This window comes from Lasiosphaeria miniovina (assembly GCF_030549165.1).
Source record: "Lasiosphaeria miniovina strain SMH2392-1A chromosome Unknown B0T26scaffold_5, whole genome shotgun sequence".
NCBI classification, from domain to species: Eukaryota; Fungi; Ascomycota; class Sordariomycetes; order Sordariales; family Lasiosphaeriaceae; genus Lasiosphaeria; species Lasiosphaeria miniovina.
Genome location: NW_026848224.1, coordinates 5,513,248 through 5,536,881, shown reverse-complemented (window position 1 = coordinate 5,536,881; position 23,634 = coordinate 5,513,248). Strand labels below are relative to the sequence as shown.

The 23,634-nt window shown below is 58.1% G+C and overlaps 6 protein-coding genes across 6 annotated transcripts; all 6 read right to left on the bottom strand.

Moving 5' to 3' along the window:
• Window positions 1–398: 398 nt before the first annotated feature.
• B0T26DRAFT_678330 (uncharacterized protein) lies at window positions 399–980 on the bottom strand (the record flags this gene model as incomplete). Its single annotated transcript, XM_060440216.1, has 1 exon — window positions 399–980. The coding sequence occupies one exon, from the start codon at window positions 978–980 to the stop codon at window positions 399–401; it is 582 nt and encodes a 193-aa protein (XP_060295395.1).
• Window positions 981–2,392: 1,412 nt separating this feature from the next.
• Window positions 2,393–5,172, bottom strand: B0T26DRAFT_754114 (uncharacterized protein; the record flags this gene model as incomplete). The annotated part of the gene is made up of 3 exons (XM_060445790.1): window positions 2,393–4,811; window positions 4,866–4,923; window positions 4,974–5,172. The coding sequence occupies 3 exons, from the start codon at window positions 5,170–5,172 to the stop codon at window positions 2,393–2,395; spliced, it is 2,676 nt and encodes an 891-aa protein (XP_060295394.1).
• Window positions 5,173–8,226: 3,054 nt separating this feature from the next.
• Window positions 8,227–9,072, bottom strand: B0T26DRAFT_606170 (uncharacterized protein; the record flags this gene model as incomplete). The annotated part of the gene is made up of 1 exon (XM_060435823.1): window positions 8,227–9,072. A coding segment is annotated over one exon (846 nt), but the record flags the coding sequence as incomplete, so codon positions are not given.
• Window positions 9,073–9,369: 297 nt separating this feature from the next.
• B0T26DRAFT_608063 (heterokaryon incompatibility protein-domain-containing protein) lies at window positions 9,370–10,239 on the bottom strand (the record flags this gene model as incomplete). The annotated part of the gene is made up of 1 exon (XM_060435849.1): window positions 9,370–10,239. A coding segment is annotated over one exon (870 nt), but the record flags the coding sequence as incomplete, so codon positions are not given.
• Window positions 10,240–14,686: 4,447 nt separating this feature from the next.
• Window positions 14,687–15,657, bottom strand: B0T26DRAFT_648397 (cutinase-domain-containing protein; the record flags this gene model as incomplete). Its single annotated transcript, XM_060437997.1, has 2 exons — window positions 14,687–15,049; window positions 15,103–15,657. 2 exons carry the CDS (start codon window positions 15,655–15,657, stop codon window positions 14,687–14,689), a joined length of 918 nt encoding a protein of 305 aa, XP_060295391.1.
• Window positions 15,658–17,221: 1,564 nt separating this feature from the next.
• B0T26DRAFT_617501 (uncharacterized protein) lies at window positions 17,222–22,608 on the bottom strand (the record flags this gene model as incomplete). Its single annotated transcript, XM_060436012.1, has 6 exons — window positions 17,222–17,834; window positions 17,925–18,356; window positions 18,414–19,568; window positions 19,635–21,425; window positions 21,548–21,847; window positions 21,917–22,608. Coding segments are annotated over 6 exons (4,983 nt in total), but the record flags the coding sequence as incomplete, so codon positions are not given.
• Window positions 22,609–23,634: the final 1,026 nt, after the last annotated feature.

Sequence of the window (23,634 nt, the reverse complement as noted above, 5' to 3'; positions counted from 1 at the left end):
TTTCGTGCCTAAAGATAAGGACTCAACGGCACTGTCCAGTGCTCGTGGGCTGCGGCCAGATCCATCCAAAGCGACTGCTGGCCGCAATTATGGTTCACCAACCGACAAGCGGGACTGATGTTGCAGTGAGAATAACCTGCGCTATGTCTTTTCGACACGAAGAAGACAATGACGAACACGCCGTACCACTAGCACGAAGATACCACAGGGACAAAGATACCGAGGCACAAAGATATGGCCGAACTGCAAAAGGTATCACTTTATTTGCGGCTTGATAACTAGATATAGGAAATACACGTGCGCTGCAACCAAGTAAACTGAAACCTCTGCGTGCTTAGAACGCTGCCTTTCACATGCTGTGCCCTCGTTTAAGCGCTATCGTGACTTAATTTGGGATTCTACTGCTCATCTTCATTTTCCTCGGTCTTCTTGGCAGGCACGGCGTCCTCGTCGTCATCCTCGACGTCGCGCTTGACATCTTGCTCGGCCTCGGCCTCGGTATCTGCCTCAGCCTTCTGCTCCATGTCTTGCTCTGCCTCTGGCTCGACTTTCTGCTGAGCAGCGACCTTGGCAGCCTCCTCGGCCGCCTTCTTCGCGGCTTCGTCCTTGGTAGCTTGCTGGGCGAGCTGGGCCTTCTTGACGGCGTCGCTGCTGGCAGCCAGGCGGGCCTGCTCGGCGTGGCGGCTCTCCTCGTCGATGCGCAGGCGCTCAGCCAGCTCGTGCAAGTCGCCAGCAGGCCCGTTCTTATGCGCCTCACGGCTGCGCGCCTCGTTGAACCGCCGCAGCGCCAGCACCATCTCGTGCTCGTGGATCTCGTTGGGCGGCCACGAGATCTTGCCCGCGTCCATCTCCTTGTTCCACCGCTCGTACGGCGTCAGCGGGTTCTCAGGCTCCTTGTGGTGCGAGAAGAGCCCTATCAGCCCGTGGGCGGCGTCGTGGTGCGGGTGGCCATCGGCCGCGGGCTTGGAGGTGCCAGTCATGATGGCAGAGAGCTTGTGAAGGGGTGTGGGTTTTTCTCTGCAGTGGGAGACGCCGACGGGGGAGTCTGCAGTGTTTGATTCCTCTCGGGAACACAGGTGCTCGTGCTCAGTCCGTCGGCGGTGCAATGAGCGCGGAGTGCTAATTTATCATCGACTAACCGCTGGTTGGCAGAGCCAACGCTTTCCGGCCGCATGGTGCAACGACGTCGCAGCCGGGTTGGTGAGCTGTGGCCTTGGCCAAGGACGGGCGTGAAACGGGGGCGGGCTGACGAGTGCCGGCATGGTCTCCAGAAAAGCGCCGAGTTGGGGGCGCCAAGTGCTCCGAGGACCCGGATTTTGACCCTGTGACGTGGCGGAAACGGTGTTGGTTCGTCGCGGCCGGCTCGCGTTGGCCGCATGCCTCAGTACCACAGTGGTGCCGTTGGCTCGCGGTGGGTCGGTGGTCGGTCGGTGGTCGGTCGGTGGTTGGCCGGCGGCGGCCACCGCGCCGCTGATGCTATTCTCGGATTTCGACAGTTTTCCATGAGGATCCCGCATCACACCTCATTGCACTCCAAAATACCGTTCTCGAAGAGAATCAATCAGGTGGGGGTGTTTGGGGGTGTTTGGGGGTGTTTGAGGTTGAAATATAGTCAAGAGAAACAAAGTGGAAGTGTCGAGTGCAGCCTGAGGAACTGGGGAAATGAGGTCTCTCAATGTTGCAACTTGAGGAGAATTAAAAGAGACTACGCGAATCCTGTTCAGTGAAATTTCGGTGCATTTCGGTTGCGAAGGGATTTATGGTCTGGGGTGCGGTTCAAGTTGGGGTGTGAAAAGAACGGTGTGGAATGCGTGTCCTCTAAAACTACAGGCCGAAGGACACCAGCTATGAAGCGCGATTCTGGGTGGGGTATACCCTAACCCTGAGGATAATCATGTGGTGGGGCTTTCAGGTGCGGTTCAAGTTGGGGTCCGGTTCAAGTTCGGCAGTTTTGGAGTGATAAAATTTAACATTGTGCACCGTGCAGAAATCCAATAAACACGACAAAACAAGCAAGGAAATTAATCGAGAACGTTAATTCCGTGACAAAGGCCGGAATCGGACCAGCAAACCGAATTCAAGAACACACACCACGCGACAGAGAGGACAAACAGAAACCGTGAAGATCTTCCAGCAATCCCCATGACCGCACATCCGAGACGCTCAAGACCACACATCCGAGACGCTCAAAACCACTCGCCGGCAGACAAAAAGCGCCGCCTCTCGCACAATTCCCAGCCAACTAAAGACGAACGAAATCGCACCGGATGTGCATCCACGCTCAAACGGCAATGGGGACCTAGACGAAAAAAAATGTCAGCGTGATTCTGCTCGGCGGTGCGCGCATTCCATTCCGAGCGATTCCAGCAAACGGCGACGCACACTTCGTCTTTCAGGCCACACACTCGGACCCGACCCAGTCGACGCCGTCGCGGTTGCCGTCGTCGATGCGAGGCGGGTGGCAATGACTGCCTGAACTTGGATGCGATGGCGGCAATTTGTCACCACCCTCGCCGCCCTCGATCGGCGCCTCCTCAACATCGCCCTCGTCGGCTCCCGCGCCTGCATCCTGCGTAGACCGCTGCTCCTGCTCACCGTTGCCGGGAGAAGAACCAAACGAGACCGACGGCATGGCCATCGCCATCATCGCCACGGGCGGGGACTGGGGCTGGGGCTGGGGAGGCGGAGGCGGCCGAGACGGAAGCGCGACGAACTCGACGCGCCTCTGCACGCGCCGCGCACCACTCGAAACCGAAACTTTGCTTACCTGGGCGGCGTGGCCGTTGATGCCGTTGGCGTTGCTGAAGCCGTTGATGGCGGCGAGCTTCTTTGCGCGGTCGACAGGGACCGGGCGGATGGGCGCGAGCGGCACGACGTCGTTGGGCAAGCCATTGAATCCGGCCTCAGCCTGCGGCGCCACAGCGTTGAGCAGCACTGGCACGGCAGTGCGCAGGACCGCCGGTGCGACCTTGAGCACGGCCGGCCCGATCTTCTGCACCGTCTTGAGCAGGCCGTCCAGGAAGCCCTCGGGCGCGACGGTGCTGCTGTCGCCGAGCGTCACGCTGGCCTTGAGGTCGGCCATGTCGGCCTCGAGCACCGCCTGCAGTGCGCACTCGGCGACGACGGCGCGCGTCGCCAGCAGCGCCGCGGCCTTCTCGTCCGTGATCGGGTTGCTGATGTCGGTCGTGTCGCTCTCGTCCAGCAGCGACTCGGTCAGCGGGTCCTGGCTCTTGGCGAGAATCTCGTCGAGCTTCTTGAGCCCAGCCCGCGTGCCCGTCAGCAGCACCGGCTTGGCCAGCTGCAGACCCTTGCTGAGGAACGCGCCCAGCCCGTCGAAGAAGGCCTCGCTGTCGCTCTCGGACAGCCCGCCGGCTTCGGTGCCCGACTCGCTTTTGCCGGACGTGGCGGTGTCCGACTCGCGCAGCACTTGCACGTCGCTCTCGCCGACGGCCTTGAGGAAGCTCTCGCCGTTGGCGTCGCCCGAGTCGAGCGCGGCCTCGGCGGCGCTGACGGCGACGGGCTTGCGCACGGGGCCGAACTCGGTTTCCTTGGTGAGGAGGCTCTCGGTGACGGCGACGCGGAGGCCCGCCTGCGACAGCAGGGGGACGAGCTTGGGCCCGATAGTCTCGGCCTGCGCGGTCGTGAAGCCCGACTCGGCGTACTTCTTGGCCATGCGGTCGAAGATGCCCTTGCTGGTGCGGCCGTGCTCCATGCGCAGCACCGTCTGCAGCGCCGCCTCGGCGATGACGGCGCGCTCGGCGCGTCCAGCCTCGAGCGTGATGCGCGACGCGATGCCCGTGGGACCGGCGCCGGGGCTGGCGGGGCCGTTGCCGAGGTCTGACTCGGACACGGCCTTGTCGAGCGCGCCGAGCGCGATGCTGCCGATGGCCGACACGGGCGCGCCCAGGGGTCCGAGGAGCGGCGAGGCGAACGACAGCGCCGTCTGCGCGATGGGGCTGATGACGCGCCCGATGCTCTTGAGCACGTCCAGGAAGCCCTCGGTCTCGCCGCTCTCGGTGCCGCCGCTCTCGGTGCCGCCGCTCTCGGTGCCGCCGCTCTCGGTGGATCCGCCCCCGGTGGTGCCGCCCTCGGTGCCCGACTCGGTGTTGCTGGGACGCGTGCTCTTGGTGATGTCCTTGACCAGGGGGTTCGCGGCGACGAGGGCCTTGATGAAGGTGGGGTAGTTGGGGCCGTACTGGCCGTTGATGACGCTGGCCGAGTTGAGGCTCTCTCCGCCGTAGCAGTGCGTGCCGATGACGGTCTGGCGTCCAGCGACCATGGTCTCGCCCTTGCGGATGACGGGCGCGCCCGACTGGCCCTTGAAGGTCGAGATGGGGTACTGCAGCATGTGCAGCGGGTTGGTCTTGGTCTCGAGGTCGTAGCTGACCGTCTCGCTCAGCTCGTACATCTGCGCGCCCTTCTCGTCGTTGTAGTACTTGTCGCCGGGGTAGCCGACGACGCAGAGCAGCGACCCGCGCTCCCGGATCGGCGTCTCCTGGAAGACGAAGGTGCGCAGCCCGCTCTCGCCCTTCTTGTTGGTGCTGCCCGTGAAGGGGCTGTCAACCTTGACAAAGGCCACGTCGCGCGTGCGGTCCGAGTTGAGCACCCATTCAGACGTCGTCACGACCTTGACGGCCGTGCGCGCCTGCACGATGCTGTCGGCGCCGTCGACCGACGCCCGGCCGCGGTAGCCGATGTACACCTTCATCAGCGTGACGCGGCCGAAGCCGGTGCCCTCGCCGCTGTGGTCGAACACGCAGTGGCCGGCCGTGATGAATGTGTCTGGCGAGATGAGATAGCCCGAGCCAATGCTATAGCTGCGTGTTAGCGTCTGGTGGAGTTGTTATCAGGGGCCGGCCACTTACGCCCAGCGGTTGTCGTTGGCGCCCATGCCCTCATACTTCATCATGATTTTGACAATGGCTTCCCTTGGTCAGCACACGAGCTCGTGGCGGTGGGTAGAGCGCACTCACAGCGATATTTGCCGCCATCTTGGTAGTCGCTGGGGTCGACGGGCTTGCGGTTGTCGGGCTCAAACACCGCCTCGCCGTAGTCTCCGATGGTGAAGGTGGACTCGGAATCGGCTGGTGTCAGGTCGCTTGGCTTGCCCACGGTCCAGGTTGCCCCGAACACGCCTTTTTGCTGGAGGGAGCTTTCGATGGTGGACGACATTGTGTCAGATGTGCAATGTCGCAGAGTTGAATGACACCCCCGACAAAACAATCAATACCAGCAAGCTGTGGGACGCAAAGATTTGGTGAAGCAAGAGAGGTGGCTGGTTGATTGCTGGTGGCTGGTTGATTGCTAGAGTGTTTGGAGTGAGGAGGATGGCGAATGCGGTGATGCTAGAGTGTTTGGAGTGAGGAGGATGGCGAATGCGGCGATGCTCGAGTGCAGAGAAGATGATCTGATTCGGAAGAGAAATGTCGACCCTCAACGGCGTCAAGACTGTTGATTATATACTTTTTTATGCCTCGACGGCCTCGAAGCCCTCGGCATGATGTTAGTCCTCTCCTGCCTCGAACCATCCTACTCCTTTTGCCATAGCCCCTTGCCCCTTGGATTGAACTACCACCTCGTGCTTCCCTCTCCCTCTCAACCTGGGGGCTATGGCCTCACTGTTGAGGTATGCCCCACCATGCGGTCTGTAGCACAGTTGTTCATGATGCAGAGCGTCGCCAACTGACTAGCCGCAACTAGCCTAAGCGAATTAGGCCTGGTGTAGAGGTAGCCCTATGGCCCTATGATGCAAGACGCCAATGAGAAATAGGCATGCCGGGTGGCCGGGAGCGCCGTGGGGCAGGGCTCTCGCCCAACGACGGGGACTATCCAATATCCATCTCCCGCAGCACGGGTTCAACGGCCATAGAAAACAGTCCGGGGGCTATGGAGAAGGCGTTTGGGGAATGACAAATCAGGGCTTTGGCCGTCGGGGCGACTCGCCTGCCGTCGGCGCGCGATGGTATTGGCGGCCCCGTAGCCGCAGATCGATCTCCCTAGCTTGATTACTTTGTGAGACATAAAATCTGGGGAGGCCGCCCTGGGCGTCAGCCCTAAGGCAAAGCCCAGACCAGCCCCTGCCGGCTCCAATCACGGCGCTCCAACAACTGGGTGAGGGCTTCATCGAGGATCCCCAACCGGGCACAACAGGAGCTCTGTGGCTGCCTGAGATCGGGGGCCCGGAGTTGCATCGGACCCATTGCAGGGGTCAGTAGTTCCAATCAAACGGATCCGGCCTGCAGCTGATGCGGCAAGAGTCCGAATCGAGCTCTAGCGCAGGGAAAGGGCCTTCAGCTTTCTTACTAGGGCCAAGAGAAACTGCTCGGCTGCATATGCGTATGCGGTGCTACATACGGTGTTGTGTGAATATTTGGAGGGAACCCCGTGTGCCTGGCTGTCATTTGATAGACGGCTTCCTCTGGCGTCCACCCCAAGCGCGCACATGGGCATAAGCTAACCCATTGGTAGCATGGAGATTGCAAGCCCCGGTTCCGTTTGCATGTTATCTTGCCGTCTACATGCAATGGCATGGGTCGATTGGACCTCGAAGCCTTCACTTGTGGCCGTGGTTCCACCAACGTGCCTCGAGACCGCGCTCAAGGGCCGTGTGCACCCGATAATTATTGTTCTCTTCCCAATCCCCTCTGAATAAGCGCAGCTGACGGCGCGCTATTGATTTTAGCCTGCTATTCTGAGAATACGCACCGACTGTGGCTTGCGTCGGCGTTGAAGCGCGTCAAACAATGACGCAGACGGAGCAAAGGAGCAATGACGCAGACGGAGCAAGGGAGCAATGACGCAAGGCCACTAGAGGGTTGATATACGAGGGCTGAAAGACCTGGACCTAGACGACCCAGACCATCACTACCCTCTTCTCGGAAATCTCGGCTTACCATTTTAGGGAGTGCACTATCCATCTTTGCTTAGCTTGTGACTGGCCCTACGCTTCCTGGCAGTCGTTTACAACCAGGCCAGGTCCAGCGCTTCCTGGCAGTCGTTTACAGCCAGGCCAGGTCCATGGCCCAACCTCTCTCAAATCCTATCATCAACCGCTCCGATTCCCCAAAGGATGCGAGATGCTCTAGGTTGAGGGAAATTCCAGGGCTGGGAGAGAAGAGGCCAACCGCGGCTCGGGGACATGTCGGAGTCCGAGGGAACAGACAAGTGCATGGCCTCCGGCTGTCGACGAAGCTATGATGAGCTCCTACCGAGAGACGTGATTGGAACATCAGCGAGACGTCGCATTCATTCCTGAATATCACAACGACCAAGGAAGTCGAGACCATCCTCGCCGGACAAGGCGAGGAGAGCTGAGTCCCACAACATCCGACGCATTGGCGACAAGACGAACCGTGATGACCCACAGGAAACACACTCGACAGATTCCAGACTCGCTGGCTCGTGAGACGCGCTTATCGTTTGAGGATGGATCTCGTCTTCAATATTCTGTTTGTCATTTTTCATGGATTTCAGCTCGAAGCAAACATAATCACTAGGCCACCCATCCCGCTCACGCCGATAATGAGCTACCAACGGCAATTCCTTATCACTTTGATACCTCATCTAAGGCGTGCGAGCTCATCAGGGCGCTGACCGTAGACCGATAAGAAAGGGGACGGAAAGGCGTCAAAAAGGAAACTAAGATGCATCCGTTTCTTTCTCCATTCTCTCCCACCCCCGATCAAGGCCTCATGAATGCCGGGATCAAGGCCTCATGAATGCTAGGATCAAGCCTCATGAATGTCGGCACCTGCCTAGTAGCCGTGGTAGTCAAGATTTTAATACGGCCTTCTGAGAACTTTGCCAGGCATATTGAATGGTCCAATTAGGCATCTGGACAGCACCAAATACTTTCGAGGGATCCCAGAAGACAACTAGGTGCCCATCCAGAGCTCTATCGGTCGCAAAGTACGCCACCTAACCACCTGACCAGTCGGGAAGGCGTAGCTGCGTGGTCTTTTCTCTCATCCTTGCTCTCTGCGGCCTTCGGGAGCGCCTGGGCCCAACATCAGACCCCCGCTGGCCTCGTGTGATTTTGTGAAACTTGATTCCTCTTCCTGTCTCATACCCCATTTCGTGATTCGTATCGAAGAACATTGCTGGAAAGAACAACAATCACTGTACACGATTATAAACAAAGGACTACTAAAAACAAACAATACACCGGCTAGCAGCACATGTCAGAATTCACCCAAGCGTGACCTGGATCTCTTCCGTGGCAACTGCCTCCCAGACGGCCTTGTCCACGCGGCCCACAGCAAGACGGCACGCAACGCCGTCGCCAGCAAGACCCCCTTCCTTCAAGTCCACCCACATGGCATTATAGAAGCGGTACGTCCCCGTCTTCTGCTCCCACGACGGAATCGACCACTCGTCAAAGACATCCGCCAGAGGATGGTTCAGCAGATCCCCGTCCGCCGCAGCCGGGTGGCCAAGCTCCACGACGCCCGCGGAGAGCTCCACCAAGAGACACGGCTCGGCGGGCAAGTTTCCGCGCACGTTCTGTTCGTAGTCGTTCAGCCGCAGACAGCCCGCCAGCCTGCCGTCCGGGCCCGCCAGCCCCGCAACCGCGCACCCGCTAGCAAAGGCGCGGTATGCTGTGGGGAGCATGCGCAGCCGGGCCTGGCGTGTCTTGGCGTGCAGGAAGCGCGAGCGCACGGCTCGGCCGTCGCTGAGGCCGATGGGGATCGGGTAGTTGAACTCGTGGCCGGGGAGGGTGCTGTGGGTGAAATGTGTATCGGGGCCTTCGGGGCCAGTGCTTCTCTGCCAGCCGGAGGGGAGGGGATGGGTGGGTGAATCGGCGAAGCGCTTTCGCCACTCGGCGGCTTCGACGGTGATGGGGAACCGAGCTGTGTCGAGGCTTGCGGAGTGGAACCACTGCAGGGTGGAGAGCGTGTGCCAGGCATTGTCCACTGTGTGTTGCTCTTCAGAGTCTTGTGTTGCCTGGCGCTTGATGTAGTCATGGCCACTCTGCCAGCTTTCGGAGTGAACGTTCCCGCGCCACGAGACCCACGACCAGCTGGGCAGGATGGCGTCCTCGTCAGACATGACAGCCGGCTTCCTCCGCTCGAGCGGGTGGTAGGGCTGCCAGATAAGCGCTGCGTCAAAGACCATTGCCGGCAGCCCAGCGACGAGCCCGCCGGCATATACACGGGCGAAGGCAGCGGATGCGCCCGCAAACGCGTCCAGGACGTCCTCGGCGTATGTCAGGTGTCGGGGCGTGAACAGAGCTGCGAGACGCGCGTAGCGGTGGAAATTGGGCCATGGATCGATGTCCACGCCAAGGGATGATGTCTGTGGAGCCTCGCACTGGCAGGGCTCCTCTTGTAGCACTTGCTGGGTCTCGTGTGTCGAGGTGCAGTGGCATTCCCAGTTGACTGTGTTGTTGTGGAAGATGATCTTCCGGCGGGAGAAGAGAAGCTCCTGGAATGTCCACCCGCGCGAGAACCAAATCGTCCGGAGCAGGTCCAGTGCCATGAGCTTCATCACCTCCTTATCCGTCTCGGGGCCGCGCCAGGGACTTGGCGCGATAGTTTGCGCTAGATCAGAACGATGGCGTTGTGCGAGCGACTTCGAAACTGCCTTGGCCCAGGAACTCATTGTCTTGGCGGCCGACTTTGCCAGCATGCCTGTCCATCCCGGCGGCGCCGAGCTTCGGAGCGGCCTGGAAGACAGCGGCCCCGAGGCGTCAAAGCTCTGAGCTGCGACGAGTGTGAAGTAGGACTGGGCGTAGATGGATCCCATTGCTTTGATCTGGGCGTGTTTCTCGGCATCGTCATCCTGCACGATGCACAGTCTGTCAACCCACAGATGTGTCAAGTCGAGGGCTGCAACCAAGTGCATCGCGTCGCGGATGGTCCTGGGCAGGACCACGTTATCGAGTGACCCAAGGATCAGCAGACTGTCCACGGTCGTCGTCGTCAGCGAAACAGACTCGGTCTTGCCCCAGACATAGCTGAGGGCGACGTAGCGGTGCCCCGGGCAGGCGCGCTCGATGCACTGGCGGCGCACATTGACGAGCCACGTGGGCGTTTGATGGGCGTTGACGAAATGTTGACTTTGGCAGTGGCCGTTGTGGTGCGTGTCACATGTCTCGAGCCATCTGGCGAGCGTGCCAATCTCGATGGGTCGCGACAAACTGTCGGGCATGTGCCAATCGGAGCTGAAACGGGTCGACCTCGCCTTCTCGATGTACGGCAGAAATGGCGTCAGGTGCGACGAGACGCCGTATTCAGGCATTCTGGGTGCGCCCCTCGCCAAATAATCATTTGGCGGCGGTTGTCCTCACTCCCCTGCTGTTGTGGATTGCAGTGCTCAGGTGTGCAGAAAAATAATGACAAAGTACAGTACTCTGTAAGGTAGGGCTGAGTTGGGGGAGGGGCAGGGGGTTGGGGAGGGGCATGTATCACGTGACTCATCCGACAGCCTTGGGCCATTGCTACTAAAGCAAGGACGTTCGAACCACAAGAGACAGGGGCGCATCAAAACATTCCTTTAGATAAGAACGTAGCTACATAGCATAGTGAAGCAATGATGCCTTTTGTGAGATCAGTAGGTAGTAAAGAAGGGTAAATGACTTTGAATATCAATCACTATCACTAAAATAGGTTACCTGACGGATCAGGAAGGGGTCAGCTGAACGGAGCCTCTTTTTTTCTTGTTTTTTGCCTCCGGCGGCGCCTGCGGCGAGCTGTCCTCGCTTCGCTCGAGGGAATGGGTGGCCGGCCGAGGGGTGCTAGTTATGTTTGACCAAGTTATAACCACGGCATTTCTTGTATTCGGGAGTAATCTGGTCGTTTGGCGTCTCTTTAGGTATAGGGAGGATCGGGCGGTCAGGAGGCTGGCCACCGCGCCTGGATTTGGCGCATCGGGCGGTGGGGGCGGTGGGGCTGCGGTTGAGGGACCCCGACCGCAGCCATGGCGGCGGCTCGAAAAACACGCGTTCCTAGTGATATATTAGAAGGGATTAATAGGGTCATAATCGTAAAGTATTCGGCGTGCCTGTCCATAGCTGGAAAGCGATGAATCATACGATTGACTGAGGTTGAATTGCGAAGATTGAGGAAGAAAGCCGTTTATTTGGGGGGGAGCTGGCTAGAATGTTGCAGGTACCGATTGACAGCCATTCTACCTCACGACACAGCAAAGCAGCATTTGATGGCTTAACACGTCCGAGGATTATCCGATCGACCAGTCCCCCGAGTCCATTTCGACATGGACGAGAACTGGCCAATCCCCGGGCGAGAAACTTTCAGCACCTTCACACTGTAAAGTAGAAAAGACAGCCTCTCTACGCCACCTCCGGCTCGCAAGCTCGCCTACGGTGGCTCCGTTTAGCTGAATCAATATCGGACAAAGTCTTGACTGCAGTCAAATAAATGGATATTACGACGTCTAGTGAATTGTTTTCAGCTAGTTAGGCTAGATGCTGGTGCTTTCCTACCACAAATATGTACAATACAACAGTAACACCCATCGCCTCCGCGAGGGATCGTATGCCTTTCTTCCCATCTTCTTCCTGGTTGTCCAAACTCAGCCCAAGAGCCTTCATGACCATCTGAACAGTCCTCTGTCGCAAGCCGGATCCAAGTTTCGACGCACATCTGTGAGCGCGGCGCCTCGTGCAAGCAGAAGAATCAGCGCTTGAAGCCGAGGTCTGAGCTTTTCAAATTACTCTCAATCCTGTGAAGTGGTGATCTGTATAGGTCGTTGTCTGATTCAGCTTGACGGAGCCACCGTAGGCGAGCTTGCGAGCCGGAGGTGGCGTAGAGAGGCTGTACTCTATATTACCGTGAGGGTGCTGAAAGTTTCTCGCACAGCGATTGGCCAGTTTTCGTCCGTGTCGAAATGGACTCGAGGGACTGGTCGATCGGATAAACTTCCGGCAGGTTAAGCCGTGAAATGGCGCTTTTCTGTGTCGTGGTTGTGTCAGGAAGGAGCAATTTCCTAATTAGTAGATATAACGCGTAAGCTGTATGAAGGAAAGCGCCACAGGCACTAGGGGTCCTAGAGGGCTTGCCCCCTAGAAATCCAACAATTAGACCATGAACATCGAAACATCGAATTATCATGAGAATTTGTTCTGGTATTGAGGGGCTAGAATAGCTGTAAATCCGTTGTCCCGAAGTTCAGCTAGGCAGAGTCCTTACTTCCGAAGTTTTATAACATCGCTTGGGCTGCCGACGTGGAAGACCTGGCCGCGAGGCTACTTTGTTCTGCTTGTCAAGATGGACAAGTATGACGGCCCGGCTTGCTTCCCAGCGCTCGCAACAATGCAAATAAATATGCCCGGCACCGTATTTGTATTTAATTTGCAAAGTGAGGCCATATTTGAGCTTTTCCAACATATCTTTGAGTTAACTAGTTGTTTTATTTACAAATATTTGACCGGGGTGAAAAACAATATTTCGGCCCGGGTAAACCCCGGCATAGAAAAAACCTGCCAGCCGAGACGCCGAAAGCCAGCCAAAGCCATGCCGAAGCTTCAAAACAGGCCATATCGCCGCCAATTCAACAGGCACAATAGCTTGTTGATGATATCGCTACTGAGCCGGTGTCTCTGCAGTCCAACGATCAATTTGGCCATACTGAATAGCCTCTCGCAGTCTGAAGACACGGCCGGGATCGAAAGAAGGTCAAAGGCCATTCGTGATAACCGTGGAAAGCCGTCTTTATTGTCGGTCCACCAAGCTAGAATGTCATCAACAGGCTTAGTACTTCACAGTCCACTTGTCCTCATGCCCAGGGTGCAGAATCATCGAGACCCAGTAAACCGGTGTAATTTCCAACTTCTTGATGCATTTCTTGAGCTTCGCAATTGAGCGATCAAGGCTTTGAGCCAGGAAGGCCTCACTTTCGCCAGCCAAAGGAAGCTCGGGCGCGGCGGCAGGCTCGGGGTGTAACAGGCGAATATTAACGGCGAGCCGGGGGAGTTTGGAGGACTGTCGGAAATGGAAAAGGGACTTCCGGGGGGGCTCTTCATCGTGTTGACAGGTCGGAATGGCATCAGTTGCGGTAGAAATGCGGGTTTTCGTAAGTATGGTGGTGTTCAGAAAGTGGTTCAGAAAGTCGTTCAGAGCCTACCAGGTAAATGCAGGATTTCGCCTAGAAATCCACTTCTTCCTAGGCCGGTAACCCACTGTTAGCACCCCGAACCCAGGAAGATGGGCCACATAAAATGGCCCTACATATCTCAAATATATTTACGGATCTACGGCTTTATATTTGTATTTAATTTCGTCTTTTTTGGCCTATTTTTATTTGCTTTGTTTGTGTTACCGTATATGCTTTGTTGCGAGCGCTGTTGCTTCCCTAACGATGAGGCTATTCTGAGAAATATAGTGCCGATCTTCCAGCCCTTGCGGGACTTCCAGAGCGGTAATGCGGCCTGCTCTCGCCGTCAGTTCCCCGCTACAAGTGCCTTGCGTGCGGCGGATTACCAGCGCCGTGTTGACGCGGCGAGGTGTTGGTTCCGGTGTAGCCTAGATAGCAGAATCGACTTTTTCTGCCTCAACACCATGCTGTTTACGTTATGATGACTCGTATGTTTTTTACTTTTAACACAGTTGACACAGTTGACACAGTTGACACAGTTGACACAGTTGACACAGTTGACACAGTTGACACAGTTGACACAGTTGAGTCAACCCTTGGCTACGAGCTATTGCACAAAGCGGGGTTTTCCTTACTAATTTCTAAGTAAAATGGCCTAGCCACCCATTCCCTCGAGCGAAGCGAGGACAGCCCGCGGCAGGCGCCGCCAGAGGCAAAAAACAAGAAAAAAAGAGGCTCCGTTCAGCTGACCCCTTCCTGACTGGTCAGGAAGCTTATTTTTTCCCTCTATACTACCCCGCGCGAGGAAGAGAACGAAAGAACGATTCTCCGAGTCATCATTGGATTCAGACTCTGCGCGCTGAAATAAAAATGTCATAACGCGGACAGCTTGCTTGTGGAGGCGGCCATGGTACTGGGGTCTTGGGCTCAAGCCAACTTGTCGATTTGGGAGATTTATTGGTGGTAGAGGTTGCTAGATCAGGAGAAGCCGAAGAGAGAGAGATTGGGAGAAACCGAAGAGAGAGGAAGAGGAAGAGATGGCGCGTAGGTAGTTATGAAAACAAATGAAAAACACCATTGTAAAAGTTGCTCCCAGTACTTACCCAGAGTTTACGAACAATGACAATGAGGAAGCAAAAAGAAATCTTGAGGTGCCTGCATGATTTCGGGTGAACATCGTCAAGTCACAAAATTAAGTACGGAATGTGCGGCAACACGGTTCAATATGTCGTTGGTAATGTCAGATGGAAAGGGGTAAAACGAACTGGACTGGATTTTGTCAGCATGCTTACCAACTACCGCCACCTATTATCGCCACCCACTGTACTATATTATAGGCTCCCTGGATCAGCCAGAGAGAGGACAGAATTGAACAAGATCTTAAACCAAATCATCTTTATCATTAGAAGTGTAACACTTCTGACAGGTAATAATAAGCCCAAATATGTACAATGAAGCAATTCAACCACGTTGCAGGCACAACTCAACTCCCCAAGACCCGGTTACGGCACCGACAGGCAACCAGTCACACTCACACCTCCCACCAGTCACACCCCCACCCCCCGCCAGTCACACCCTCACCTCCCACCAGTCACAGCCCCACCTCCCACCACTCAATGCGCCATATCCCAAGTCAGTTGAGGCACTGCGAATACCACTGGTTGGACGCCTTGCACGTGCCCTGCGAGCAGCACGTAGCGCCCGCCCACCCAGAGCCGCCGCACTGGCCCCAGAGCGCAGAGCACGCCCCGCCGTTGCCTGGCGCAGGGGTAGGGGTGCTGCCGGTAGCAGAGGAAGAAGTCGCAGGCGACCCCCCGGGCGACGAGCTCAGCTTGGCTTTGATAAAGGTCAGTGCCTGCTGGCCGTACTTTGCGCCGTAGCCCTGGTGCGTGGCCTGGTCGCTGCCCGTGCAGCAGTACGGGTCGGCCGCGTCGCAGTAGTTCTGGATCTTGGCGCCGCCTGACGGGCATGTGTAGCCGCTGGGGCGGGGGGCGAACTGGGGAAATGTCAGTGGCAATTCTGCTTCACATTCTGTTCGGGTCTGCTCACGCCCTGCGCGGCGCATGTGCCCACGTCATATGACAGCCCGGCCACGTAGCGCGGGTTGCCCATGAGGATGACGGCCTTGATCATGTCCAGCGCGCCGGCCGAGATGGGCACCGTCGAGCTGCTGATGCCGGACCCGGTGTCGGGGCCGCCGCAGTACGCGTTGTCCATGATTTGCCCGCCCTGCGAATACCCGACCAGCACGAGCTGCGTGCTGGGGCACTGCGTGTGGAAAGCGTTGACTGCGTTGGCGACGGCCGTCGTGCCCTGGCCGGCCGAGTTGCCGTAGCTGACGCCGCCGCACGACGACTGCCCGCCGCACGCCGGGTACACGATGGCCTCCGAGGTCGACCCGGGGTAGGCGCTGAGGACCAGGTTGACAACGACGCTCGACGTGCCGTAGCCCGGCGACACTGTCGTCTCGCGCGCGCCGAAGACGTGGACCGCCGGGCAGGCCCGCCTGGTGAGTTCCCCTGACGCCACATCGACAGGCGATGCGCTGGCGAGCAGCGAGTGCGCCGAGAGGAGGAGGAAGGCGGCTTTTGGTGTTGGCCACATTGTGATGCAATGGACAAGTTGTTAGAAGATGATGCTGCAGGTAATGGATATATCTAGGTGAGTGCACGAGATATACCGTGGTGTTTATCAAGCTCGGGAACTCGGTGAGAGAAGAAGCAGTTAAAGACTTCCATTCTTGGCGCATTATATAAATTTTCTGCTCCTTTTTTCCAACAGAGTGAACTAGAACATGGTGGTCTCCACCACTACCAATGACGGTATGACCAGAATACGTTGGAACCCTGAGACGCGCATCTATCGTCAAGTCCTGTTACATTCCGCTCCTCCGCTCCTCCGCAAACCGTCTAGGTAGTCTCGGGAAAGCAAAACTTCGACATCCTCCGATGACGACTCCATGAGTTCTAGCACCGGAGTACTAGCGCCTGACACCTATTACGGTAGCATCTTAGATCTTAGCTTGTAATTGTGGCTAAGGAGGCAAGGACTGTTTTCGGCCGAGATGCCCATGTCCCTTGGTCCGGGAAGACTGGCAACGGAAGCAGGACACACGTGGCCCAAGTGGCAGCCTCATTTGCCTTGCGTTGCAGTGGCCGGAACAGAACTTGGCTGGCCAGTGTGAAAATGCTGGGCTGACCGTGGCCCGGATTTTTTCACGCTGCCCGATCTCCTTAACGAGAGTAGAGTTGCATTTTGACATTAGCCGCTCTTGGACGCCCTGTGGAGATGGTCCCGAGATGCATGAGCTGAGGTTGCATGAACCCCCTCAATACCGGCGGCCCCGCTTCCAATTTCGATTTTGTCCCCCAGGCCCTGGTACCCGGTCCAGTGTTTTGCTGGCCTGCACCAGCGGGAACAGAATGTGGGGATATTTAGAAGTGTGGACCTTTTTCCGGGGCAGCAAGTCGACTGTTGACTCCGGTTTTAGCCTGAATGCCACGGCACCTGGGACCGCTAACATCGGCGCTTGCTACTAGCCTGCTGGATGGGCCCAACGCCCGGCGATGGCTGTTTTGAGCACGGAATATTCGCCGGTTCTCAAACTGGACTGGGCAACCCTTGATGGACCCGAGTTTGGAGAATTTCTTGTTTAGTATCATGGATGGAGTAACAACCACATGGGCACAGAAAGAGTAACAATTACATGGGCACAGAAAGAGTAACAACCACATGGGGCACAGAAAGAGTAACAACCACACGGGACACAGAAAGAGTAACAACCACATGGGGCACAGAAACATCAAGCGCCATGAAAAGACTCCAGGGCAATATCGTGCTTTCACTATGGAATATCATCGAGTTCTTTGACTTGATCTCTCGGCAAAGAGTCCGGCCAAGGCAACAAAATTCGATGCCACTCGTAAATGGCAGCTCTGAACACGCCCCCTGGCGTGCGTGTGTAGAGGATAAAGCTCAAGGAGATAAAGACATGCGCAACCTTGAAGACACCAAGGATAGTGTACAAGCCAGAAAGAAATATTGAAAGAAAACACATTCCCCACTTATCTTCTAGAAACGCCAGATACCACCAACACTCATAAATCAGTCAACGGATATTCGCACCCTCTCACACCTCGCCATTCTCAAGAACGACCCTCTCCCCGTCAAAGACCTCAGCCGGCCAGCCCTGCATCGTGACACCGGCCTCGACCGTCTCGCCGCCCATAACCATTGTGTGCTCCAGCAGGCAGCTGTCCTCTTGCATGGTGGCGCCAGAGAGCAGCCTGCTCCCCGTCCTCAGCACACACCGGCCACCGACCTCGAGCCAGTTTAAATCAAACTTGCCGCGGGTGTTGATATGCCCAACCAAGCTCGCATCGTCCACCACGACTCTGTCTCCGAGCGTGAGCAGATCAGGCTCGGTGAGCAACAAACTCGGCCGGCCGTTGGCAAACAGGGCACAGTCCTTGCCGATCTTTGCCCCGAGCGCCCGGAAGTAGAGCACTAGCCAGTGCGTGCCCGTGAGCATGCCCAACACGCCGCAGCCGCGGAAGCAGGACCGGCGGAGCGTCTCGATGGCCAGAAACGCCTGCCATCGCTGGCAGTACGGGTGCGTGTCCCAGCTGTAGCTGCCTGGCTGCCGGCGGCCGAGGAGGGCCCACTTCGCAGCTATGACGAGGAGTAGAGCGAGGAGAGACTGCAGCGTGACGAGCGCAGCGTAGCAGGCTGTAAAGAGACCGAAGAGGTGCAGCGGGTTGACGTCGGGTGGGGGATCGTTCCTGCTGGCTGTAGCGGGGGTATTGGATATGGCTGTAGCGGGGGTATTGGACATGGTTGTAGCGGGGGTATTGGATATGGAGAATGTGGACAGCTGGTACCACCGGTCGAAGAGCTGGACCGACACGATGAAGGGGGCGTTCCAGTACACCGCAGTAAACACGCGGATGAAGCTTGAGTAGGCGAAGATGGAAGACTGTCCGAGCACGTGGTATGGCACCTGCTTCAGGTAGAAGGCGCGGCCGAACGGGGTGGAAGCGTCGGCGACGTCTGCAGTCTTGCTGTCGTTGTTGGCATCCGGCACGGGAGGCGACTTTGGCCGCAGCTCCGCTTGCGAGCCCTGGTCGTGGAGGACCTGCACTTGGATTATTGCCTTCTCTAGATCAAGGCCGGTAGGGTTTACCGTGACTGCCTGGGTTGCCGAGCTGGTAACTGATGGCGACTCTGTGCTTGCAAACGACGAGGGCATGGACAGGGCGCTGACAATGGATTCCTGCGTCTCGCTCCTCCCGTGCGGCCGCCTCCTCGATGGCTGACTGCCAGGGTTTGGCTGAGCCGAAGCACTGGTAGTCGACATACACGGAGCATCGCCGCCTTTCGACAAACACGGGGCATCACCGCCTTTCGGCAAACACGGGGCATCACCGCCTTTAGACAAACACAGGGCATCGCCGCCTTTCGACCCGACAAACACGCCCTGGGCCGGATATGTCTTGCCACGACGAGTGAGGGCACCTGACCCCATGACCGTGTTCTCGCCGACCGTCACACCAGGGAGACAAGTGACGCGGTCGGCGATCATGGCGCGGTCGCGGATGGTGATGGCGTCGGAGCCGGCCGCGTCAGACGTGATCAGGTGGGCGCGCGAGCCAAACACGACGTCATCGCCCACGTCCAGCAAGTGGTAGTCGCCGATGCCCGGGCCGGTGCCGGGCCAGTACACGCGGCGGCCGACCTTGGCGCCCAGCAGCCGCATCACCACCGATGTCGACTCGTAGTGGTGTCCGAACAACGCTGTCAGGTCGTGCAGCGCCGACACTGGGTACATAGCTTTCATCAGCGCCATGCGCCACCGCTCGACCTGCGACCGGCCCTCGGCGCGGCTCGGGCCCAGCTTGCCGAACGCGGCGTCGAGCGCCTCCTTGATAGCGAGAACGGCAGCGATCAGGAATAGCGGCCCAAACAGACAGCCGAGCGCAAGCGCCAGGAAGTGGAACGTAATGCGCTGACCGCCGGCGAACCAGTGCAGGATACTGACGAGGGGCGCGTTGGAGCGCTCGGGCTCGCTGCGCACGAGGCCGAGCAGGCCGAGCAGCCAAGGAACGGAGCGGACGGCGCGCGTGAGCGCGACCAGCGGCGCCGTGGCAACCACGGTCAGCAACCAGTGCGGCTTGGGGACGAAGTCCGAGGCCAGGTCACGGTTGGACTCGGAAGCGTCGGCCAGCTCCCAGCTCGACGAGTTGGCGCCGATGCAGACGCCCGCCGGCACCGCCGTACCCGGCGCCACGACCGAAGCCACGCCCACGTACGCGGCGGCCCCGATCGAGATCCGCCCCAGGTACATGGCCGTGTTGCGCTCGCCGGCGAACGGCCGGCAGATGCACTTGCCCAGGATCGCCCCGTCGCCCACCTCGACCAGGTCCCACTCGCCCAGCTGCGCGCCGTGCAGCTTGACGCCCTTACCGATCTTGGCTCCGAGCAGCCGGTAGTAGCACACGCGCGTCGTGTTGGAGCATCTGGGAAGCAGTCAGCATTCTGCCCCTGAATCAAACCAAATCCGCGAAGAGGATCTGGAAACGCACCCAAACACACCCATGCCGCAAATGTCGACAATCTTCTGCACGAACCACCAGCGCGTGTGGTACAGCCCCCACATGGGATACACGCCCTCGCGGTAGCGGCCGATGATGGCCCACTTGGCGAGGATGCCGGCAAACGGCATAGTGGCGCGGATCACGAAGCGCGTGAGTAGGATGCACCCCACGATGTTGAGCAGCCGGCCCGCCGTCGTGTCGCTCGTCGGCCAGTCCTTCGTGTAGGCCAGTGCCATGAGGAAGGTCGTCCACTGCGCGCCGCGGCGCACGGGGTACAGCACCGCCATCGGTGTGAGCTGCAGGACGAGCAGGAACGGGTTCGTCGAGCTGTGCGTCTTCTTCACTTGCGGCGGGGACCCGGCGTGCTTGTTGGCCGGCTCGCCGTCGCGTGTCCGGGATGTTGTTGTTGACGAGCTTGACGAGCTCGAGGACGGCCGCTTAGCTGGCCGCTTAGCTGGCCGCTTAGCTAGTCGGGCCGTGTGCTGCAGCCGCTCGTCCAGGTGCGCGGCCAGGCTGGCAACGCTGCCATCGCGGAAGACGAGATCGACGGGCGGGCTAGCGCCGAACTCGGACCGCAATGCTGAGATCAGCTTGCCCGCGCGGATCGAGTCGCCGCCGAGGGCGAAGAAGCTGGCGTGCCGGGGGATGTCGGCCGGGGCGCAGGAGAGGATGGAGGCGAAGATGCGAGTGACTCGGCTTGTGGTCGTGGCGTCGTCCGCTCGGCCCTCCAAAGTCTGTTCTCGTGCGCGTATCGACTCTCGCAGAGAGATGATGTCAAGTTCGCCGCTGCTGTCGAGGGGGATAGGGTGCGGGAGAAACATGTATTTGTGTGGTACGAGACAGCCGTCAACTAGTTTCGGGAGGGCTGCCACTAGGTTCTCTTGGAATGCCTCGTCGAGCTCGGGAGCTCCGTGGGATATTGAAATCCCGGCCACCGGCGCAATGTAGACTTCCAAAGTCCCTGTGGTTGGGCTCAGCACGACCCGTCGGTGTATGGCTCGTGGCAGCAACGATGTTACGGCCTCGGAAATTTTGGCCTCGTCGAACACATAACGCCTCGACGGGATGCTCGCCGTGATGCTCGCCGTCATTTCCGTGTCTGCTGGGGGGCAGATGGCTTCCCAATGAAGGTTACTGTATAGTGTGCTTTCAGTTATTTTCGGTAGGCCGAGGCGCCCACTCAACCTGATCCGTATAACCTTGTTGTTCCGTCGCGGGAGATCATCCATGTACACAATCAGCGCGGGCCACTTTGCCTGCTGCAGAGACGACCTGAGGGCCTGCCGGAGCTGACGGACGTCAACGCGTCGTGTGTGTGGCGGCGTGACGAGAACAACACCGACAACTTCTTGGAGGATATCGTGCAGAACGGAGAAGGCAAGGGCTTGGGCCACTCGGCCAAAAATCGGCGAGCTGCTGTCTTGTGCGGCGGAGATGATGGCGTTCTCGACCTCGAAGGGGGAAATGATCTCGCCGCCGCGGTTGATGACCTCCTTGCTGCGGCCGGTGATGAAGAGGTAGCCATCCTTCGACATGTGTCCGAGATCCCCCGTGTCGAACCACCCGTCGTGGGTCAAGGCGCTCCTGTCTACCTCGCCACTTGGCAAAAGATAGCCAGGGAAGACTGGCTCACCTCTGACGCAGATCCTGCCAATGATTCCTCTCGGTAGAGGCCGGCCATCGCTGTCGAGAATCTTCAGCTCAGGGCCTACCGTGAGGCCCGACGTTCCTGGCTGGTCGAGCTCGTAGTCGATCGGAGGAGAGGAGATGGGCATGCACCTATTTAGCCAGATCAGTATTTGTGAGAAAAAAAATCAGTGTTTGAGAAAGAAAAAATCAGCATTTGTGAGAGAAAAAATCAGTATTTGTGAGAGAAAAAAATAAAATCGGTCGAAACTCACTCCGTCATGCCGTAGCTGGGCAAAACCGTGCACTTAAAGGCGCGCTGGAGCTTGTTGGCCAGCGCCGGGAGCAGGCCTCCTGCGGCATTGCAGACGAGGCGGATTCTGCTCTTGGCGAGTGGGGCCCGCCGTGTTTCCGTCTGGGCGAGGAGCATCTGGTGCATCGAGGGCGACGCGTAGTACCAGGTGGGGTTCGATTTTTTCACCACGTCCCAAAACAGGTTAGGGTCGAAGGCTGGGCAGCAGATGACAGAGCCCCCTGAGAGGATGGGCGAGAAGATGTTCCTCACTAAACCCCCACTAAAATACAGCACTCGTCAGCTTCTCCCTTGATTATCAGCATACGGGCTGTTTCCGGGCACAACTTACATGTGGTACAGCGGCATCATATTCAAACACACGTCATCCTCGGCCAGCGCCCACGACTCGATGACAAACGCCACTCCCGAGAAGATGTTGTGCACCGTGATGGGAACCAGTTTCTTCGTCCCTGAAGTGCCGCTGGTGAAGAGAACGATGGCGATATCGTCGGCCTTGTTCGGCTCGAAACGTTCCTTGTTTGGGAGCAACAGAGTCCCGTCGAGAAGTCTTATCCCGACTTGACAGCTCCTCTGTTTGTCGTCGTCGCCTTTGCGGCCACTACTGACCAAAAAGACAGGCAGCGCTCCGGTTCTCGACCCCTTGTTCGATGAGGACCCTAGCCCGAGACGATCGGCATCCTCTTTCGTCGTTAGAATGCACGACGCTCCTGACAGTCGCACATCGGCCTCGAACTGCTCCGTGCACACAGCTGGGTTCACAGGCGCCGCAATAAACCTGTTCGCCACGGCCAGACACACGGCAGCAAGAATTGGCCCGCTGGGGATTGCTATACAGACGATGGGTTTTAGCCCACTTCTGCTCCGAGTATCGGCAATTGGAAGGTCGAAGTCGGCTGCAAACTTCCGCAGGTCCCTGTGGCTAATGGATCCCCGGCTGTCATCTGGGAATCTCAGCGCCGGCTTGTCGGCCGGCTCGATGAGAGACGCGATGCTGTCGTACGAGCATTTGACTTGCTCGAGAGTGTGTCCGTCCGGCGACTCTCCTCTGCGCGCAGCTTCGACGACGAGTTTCGCATAGTTCTGGAGGAGGTCACGAGGTGGCCACAGAGACCGGCACGAGGATGGTCTGGGGCTTGTCTCGGCCGGCTCCGGTAGAAGCGCTTCCGCGGCCATTGTGCTACCGACGCGGCAAAGTACCGGATACTGTTGAGGAGGAGCAAAGGAGAGCCTTGGAGGGCACACTAATTCATGCCGGAGCAGAACGCGCCGGGACGCCACCCAACACGAATGCAAGAGCTCAAAACGGCGCGGGTGGACAGTATTTAACTGAACGGGAAAGAGAACGGAAAGTAAAAGGGTATGCGTCACGACTCGGCGGCGGCTCTTCAACCTTTCTTGTGGCTGCTGCTGACGGGACGGGTGTGGCCTGTCACGACCAGAGTTTGCGAAAACTCTAGATCTATCTCGGCGGGCAACCCAGAGTCTAGATTCCCGGCATACTTTATGCACGAAACTCAGCGAGTCGGGCCGGTGACGGTGATGCGCAACTTGAACCTCAATACGCCAGCCATCAGCGTCGAGGGAATGGATATCGAGTTGACGTTGAAACGGCCGAAAGCGGTTTACCGCCACACGGCCTTCCCTGTTGTTACCGGCCGAACAGGGCTACTAGCACGCGGCTACTAGCACCTGACTGGAATTGCCCTGACCGCGAGTAGGGCCGGTTTTCGCGGTGCGACGGGCGCGCATCGCGGTGTCCATTCCAGTTTGGCGCGCCTGCGAGACATCGCCATTCCAGTTTGGCGCGCCTGCGAGACATCGCCATTCCACGCAAACCCGGCCCACCTCGGCCTTCCGGCCGACATTCTGGCCCTGCCAAGCATCACAAGCACATAAAACCGGGCTCTGCAGCCAAAATCAAGCCTGGGCTCCGCAATTCGGCTTCTTTCTGGAAAATGTCAAACGCCACCAACCCACAATTGTCCCGCTAGACAGTAGCCGATAGACTCACTCACCCTAGTCGTCCCGGTAAGCAAAATGACAGCT